The sequence below is a fragment of the Lethenteron reissneri genome, chromosome 17 (genome assembly GCF_015708825.2).
Source record: "Lethenteron reissneri isolate LAM-NWPU_2019-01 chromosome 17, ASM1570882v1, whole genome shotgun sequence".
Lineage (NCBI taxonomy): Eukaryota > Metazoa > Chordata > Hyperoartia > Petromyzontiformes > Petromyzontidae > Lethenteron > Lethenteron reissneri.
The window spans coordinates 2,009,669-2,015,851 of NC_083795.1; the positions used below are offsets into that span (position 1 = coordinate 2,009,669).

A 6,183-nucleotide genomic window follows, 5' to 3' on the forward strand; every position below is an offset into this window, starting at 1 on the left:
CATCCGAGGTGACAGCGATCGCCCCGCCCACCGCCGCCCCGCCCACCGCCGCCCCGCCCACCGCCGCCCCGCCCACCGCCGCCCCGCCCACCGCCGCCCCGCCCACCGCCGCCCCGCCCACCGCCGCCCCCCTGGCTGCCTCCAGATCTCGTGTTCCCTGCCCACAACACATTCCTCCTGCAGAGGGAGCTGGTAGGAACGTTGGGTTGCTCGGTCAATGGCCAGGGTCAACGGCGGCGTGGTGTATTCCGCAAATATGCCCGACTGTGAGGGCGGGCACAAGCCGGCGTGAGGAGGTTAAACGTTGAGTTTTATAAGGGCACCACGGGGTGACCAGCCCCTCCCCACCCAGCCCCACCCTCCCCACCCAGCCCCTACCTGCACGACGGACATAATAATCCCGTGGGCTGGTGTAACCAGGAGGTTCCTACCAGTATTGTTTTGCATGGTTCATCAATAGCCTCTCTTCACAATTCCCTCATTGGCTCATGAATGCTCTCCCAGATCACAAGTGTCCTATTTAATCCATACCTTACTGTCCCACTCATACTCTGCCTGATTAATACCTTACATAGTTCACAAATGAACTGACAATCTTAAAGTTAGTTAATAAATTCCTTGTCCTGTTCATAAGCGGGCAGCATGTCATTCAGGACTGAAGGCAAGGCTTGATGTATCACACAAATGTTATGAAACTCCCTTCCTCTGGGTATGGGTGCCATACCCTGGGTCACCACAAGGCGGTACAGCAAATATGGGATATTGTTACCACTTGCATGCATGTGTTTTCTCCTCGTGCTAATTTCCTCCCTTGTAAACCCGTTATTGGCCGATACCACCTTCACAGAGAATCGCAGAACTTGGGGTGGAATGTGCAATCATCTCACCACCTGGTTGGCTTCCTGAGAATCATCATGCCTCTTGAGCTGTTATCTTGGAGGGAGTGAAGACTGTGCAGTTACAAGTTGAAATTATTATAAACCATCAGTATGGCATACTTTCCCTGATCAACTCAGACAAGCCATGTCTGGCTCACTCCAATGCTACGTAATTCCAGTCTCATTGCCAATCAAGCCTCACTACCTTTGCAGACTGTGAAGCTGGAAAGCAGCTGGGTGAAGTAGCATCTCATTGCTAAGAAAATAAATGTGCAAGAGGCATTTCATGTCTCAAGATATAATATATTGTACAGACACGATCACCATATACTGTTCACGCAAATGCTAATTGGCACATTTGTAACACAAAGCACAACACAGACTCAGTGGGAAGGCTTTTTTGTCAAGATATTTATGACCATTCATGAATGCTTACAGAAATGCAACTGCTTTTGAGAGGAACCTGTTCAAAGTTGATCCACATTAACAAGCGCTGTGTTTGGATTTGTTGATATGCACCCATCATTATCAGGCATTACCTTAACAACCTCCACTAGTGCTTAATAAGCACCACAGCAAAGAAGATTGTAATGGGCTGGAACCTATATAGCATTGAATATTCATGTTATATATACAGTGCACATGTTTATACTGTGTACATGTGTATCAAATGTCAAAAGATGGCATCAAATGAGCACTGGGAGTAGTAATCAACTCTGTTGCTGCATAAACATTCCATCCTGCAACACCAGTAGTGGAGGTCTGCAAAATGTAAAGTTAACATCCTGTGGCAACACGATGCACTCTCGTAACTTAGCCACTAAGCCATCACATTTAAGCATGTACACATCCAATTTACAGATGAAACCTGTGTTTGGGGCATCACGGGTGGAAAAAACATCCATAGTGAGTTCTCAGCAATGTTACACTGTGGCACCTTTCATTGCTGAATCGGTCCAATTTTCTTTGGGGGCATGGCACGCTATACTGTACCATCAGCGAGGTGCAAATCAACTGAACCCAGACTGTCAGCTTCATTCAGGCCCTGAAGTTGGTGCGTTCATGGTAGAGCTGGTACGGGTCGTCCTCGTACCACTTGCGGCGCTTCCAGTAGTCGGTCACCATCTTGTCGAGCAACTTAGACTGCCACTTGTTGCACAGCACATGCTGACGCAGTCGTCGAATGCGCGGCTTGCGCTTCTTCCACAGGCGTTTCTTGCACCCGGCCTGTGCTCGTGCAAGTGAGTGTCCGAAACACACACACACGAATGCGAGGAGACAAGCAGTGAACACACACACACATTTTGATTTAAAGCTTTCGTGACTGCAGGGATTCATATTCTTGGTTCTTTCGGTAAAGTCACGTAGAAGGGAAATAATAAAATAATATAAAACAATAAAAATTCTCACGACGTTTCGACTGCAACACAAGCAATCATCATCAGGCATGAAATCCACAGCAAGAAAATTTGAAGAAAAAAAAATTCTTGCTGTGGATTTCACACTTGATGATGATTGCTTGTGTTGCAGTCGAAACGTCGTGAGTATTTTTATTGTTTAATATTTATATTATTTTATTATTTCCCTTCTACGTGACTTCACCGAAAGAACCAAGAATATACACACACGCATATGAAGCAGATCCAGACACACATGCACAAATCTACAGATACACATACACACAAAACATGCCTGTACAGTCCCACAAAGACATACAAATATGCAGGCCCAGAGGCACATGCACTCATACTAATTGTGGTTCATTACACATGTTCACGCATACATTCTCATTCCTACACGTGCATAAGTACATATATACACAGCCAGTCACCCCAATGAGTTTTACAATTTCTGTAAAAAGAAACGAAGAATTAGCATAACACAATTGTTTATATAAAATTAATGCAAATATAACAAACGGAGATGATGTACAGTCTACATAGAAAAATACGAGATATCAAGGCAATAAATATATGGCAGGCCAGATGTCATAGACAATACCTAATCTAACAGTATATGTGTCTAAGCTAAAGGGGATACCGTCTATAACGAGTGTGAGGAAGCACTCATCTGTTTACAGCCATGAACCAGTCATGTAAATTCCACATACATTTTGTGGGGACAAATCCAAACAGAGTTGTATTGTTGTGGTCATATTATCAGTCGTGTTTATTGGCTACTAGGTGTGTAAAAATGCATCAATTAAAATTCATTCTTGCAATTATATTAAACACATCAAATGGTGTGTAAAAATAATTCGAGTCATAAACGTTCTCACCAAGGCTCGAAAAAGGGAGCTCAAATTCAATCTTCAAGAGAGGCCCAATATTAATCAGAATTAACCTTGCTCTGCAAACTGCCCACACGTATACAGAGCACAAAGTATTCCCTGTCAAACTGTGCCTTGTGGTACCCGTACAGCTGTGCCTCATGATGCGTTAAAGGAGCACATGGGTGCGGGTATTGACGAAGGTGGTGTCATCTCAGACTACTGAGCAAATGTTTCGTGTCACCCTCAAAAGATAAAGATCCCCCATATAGCCTTAACATACTGTTGGGGCAAGTGCTGTTAGCGAGCACCTATGAAGGCCGGAAAGGCACACGAGGGGGTGGGTGGCCGACACCACACCTGTCCGCCTTTCTCTCCCCAGTGCTGGCGATGTTTACGCAGTGCACCAGGTACTCATTTGAGGCGGTGTCGACCGAGGGGAGGCCCAAGACCAATACAGATAATCGTCACTGGTGTTGGCTGTGAACGGGAGTCGAACCCGGGTGGCCGGGTTCGCAGCGCAGCGCAGCGTAGCGCTAACCTGACGACGCAGCCATAGGCCGCAGTCCAGCCGCAGGAAGCGCTTCACCACAGCCTTCACCGTCTTGCGCTTCCCCCTTCCCTTGCTGAAGTAGATGAGGCTCCGACGAGGAGGTTGCCCAAGCGTTCCCGTTACCTTATTATGCCCGAGCACGCGGAGAGCTCCAATGCTCCTGAATTGTGAGAGAGAGAGAGAGCAGAGACCCAACCCGTCATTGCAGTAATAATTAACCTGATAGAACTCTGGCAAAATTAACGGAACTCGTGATTGGTCGTTACTCTTAACAAGTTAATAAAATATTAATGTTAGAGGTTAAAAATATTGTCCTCAGGCTGCTATTATAAGTTAGGATATATAGCAATTATTCAAGGAAAAACCACATAGTTTCGGTAGCAGCTATTTGTATGGTTATGGGTTAAAAAACATAGCTATACATTTTTTGTGCGTACTCACGCCTGCGTGCTTGGAGAGACGGCAGTGCCTATGCGGAGACCGCTCAGGAGGGTGGACAACCCCCTCAGGTGGACACCGACAGGGCTGGGTTGGGCGGCGGGGAGAGCGAGCAGGGGGCCCCGCACACTCGGCAAACTCAGGACGCGGCGACACAGGGCTCGGCGCGCGGCGGGGAGGCCGGCCCTGAGCAGCCCTGGAGACGCGGGGTGGAGGGGGTGGAAGAGGAGTGAAAGCAGGTTCGGGTCACGACACCAGGCAGACGAAATCGACAGCCAAGAGGCAACGCGTGAGGGAGGAAACACCGACCTGCAAGCCCGTGCCAAAGCCAGGTATTGCATTCAGTGCGGGGTGCCATTGACGTACTTTGGATGAAAGACTTTGCACGAGTGACTGATAAAAACAAAAAGGGCTACGCGAGTATTTTGCGTAAGCCGTTGCAAGCTGTGCAACATAAGGCACACACACGCGTTGTATAGGCTGCTGTGCGAGGCTACATTATCAGCCAAAGGCAATGCAGCAAAATTGTTACACTGCACTATGCTCTCCCGGCTTCCTGAACCCGCACTGCCCAGCGTGAAGTTTGTGAGGCCCCTCGACCTGCACGGCATCGGGAGGCTCTCGTGCAGCAGTGGACTAACAAAGCAGCTGCAACATGCAGAACTTTACAGAACTTGCCCGTGTTTTATGTATAAAGGTAGCTCAGCAGCAGAGCGAGTGGCTCGCAGTCGGTTGGTGGTGGTGGGTGATCGATACATAAACTGCCACTTTATATTTAAGGCAGCAAGCGGTTGTCCTACGGATAATAAGACTTGCCTCCACCAGAGCAATGTGGATGTGTCTAACCCCTGCCTCGGGGCTGTACACAGGAGATGAGCACCGCCTCGAGTGTTCACGAGAGCACAAACAGTCCCGAGTCAATCCTGAGCGACTCGGGACTGGTACTCACTCACACACACGCGACGGTGCCAATCCCGGGGGGGTCCAGTGCCACCCCAAATATCTGGCGCACAAACAGCGCAATGTTTCCCCACAGTCGCCCCCCGCCCGCCCCCCACACCCCGCCTCAACGCGGAGTGCCGTCGCAGCCCGTGGTACTCGCGAGAGGAGTCGGCTACGGCCGAGGTCTGCCTTGACCCCTCGACACTCACCCGCCGCGCTCCTGCACACCACGGGGGCCGCCATCTCGAACGGAAGTTGTCGCCGCACTCCACCACCCCAAGAAAAGGTTCCGTTTCCGGTTGACATCGTGACGTCACCACGCGGGGGGGGGGGTGACGTCCCGGCGAGCTCGGCAGGATGCTGCGCGTACAGTAACCACCGCGGCGTGACGTCACTTCCCGTGTGGACCAGGCAGCCATCTTGTTTAGTTCACGGTAAAATTATATTTTGTATTGTTGGGTTTAGATCGCGTTAATAAGTGTCGTTAAACCCGACGCAGCCGATTAGTAAGGTTTGTCACGTAAATAAAACGTTCCAATTAGTACACCGGTGTGTTGGGGAGTAAACTAGCAACCTTTAGTTTGGATATCGGTCGCGAAAGCCGACATGTTGTTTAGTTCACAGGCTGCGGCCCTGCTCTCCCTGGCGTCGTGGTGGAGATGATAAAACAACGAAACTAAAGGAGCAGACGCGACGTCTCGTTCCTGCACGTCTCTCCACCCGCGTAGACAAGACGAGGATTAACGCAGCCAGCCTGTAAGCTGGCGCAATGCCAATTAAGACGATCGATATCGAAACTGTAGTTTAGAAAGCGGGAGAATTGAGATTGATTCTAAGCGGCAAATTCAAATCTCTGAAAGAATGATGAATGGATGTCACCGGTGTAAATGGTGAAATAGCCATCACAGACAAATGGTGTCGTGTCGGTAATTTGAGTGATGTCTGCTGAACATCCGATGGTCAGGCGTCACATCACAAAAGGATCGTTGTGGCACATGAGGAATGGGTCACTCTTTTAATAAGTCCTCGTGTGTTGTTGCAGTACATCAATGCACGTGTGTACACCAGCATGTGATGCTGGAGTTGGGCCGGCAGGGTTATCG

At 49.1% G+C, this 6,183-nt stretch overlaps 1 protein-coding gene across 1 annotated transcript; it reads right to left on the bottom strand.

The window, feature by feature from the left end:
* Positions 1 to 1,271: 1,271 nt before the first annotated feature.
* On the bottom strand, positions 1,272 to 5,384 carry MRPL35 (mitochondrial ribosomal protein L35). The gene is made up of 4 exons (XM_061552810.1): positions 5,290 to 5,384; positions 4,142 to 4,334; positions 3,689 to 3,860; positions 1,272 to 2,105 (listed from the first exon to the last, which is right to left on the bottom strand). The coding sequence occupies exons 1-4, from the start codon at positions 5,321 to 5,323 to the stop codon at positions 1,917 to 1,919; spliced, it is 588 nt and encodes a 195-aa protein (XP_061408794.1). The 5' UTR covers positions 5,324 to 5,384; the 3' UTR covers positions 1,272 to 1,916.
* Between the last annotated feature and the right edge of the window lie 799 nt (positions 5,385 to 6,183).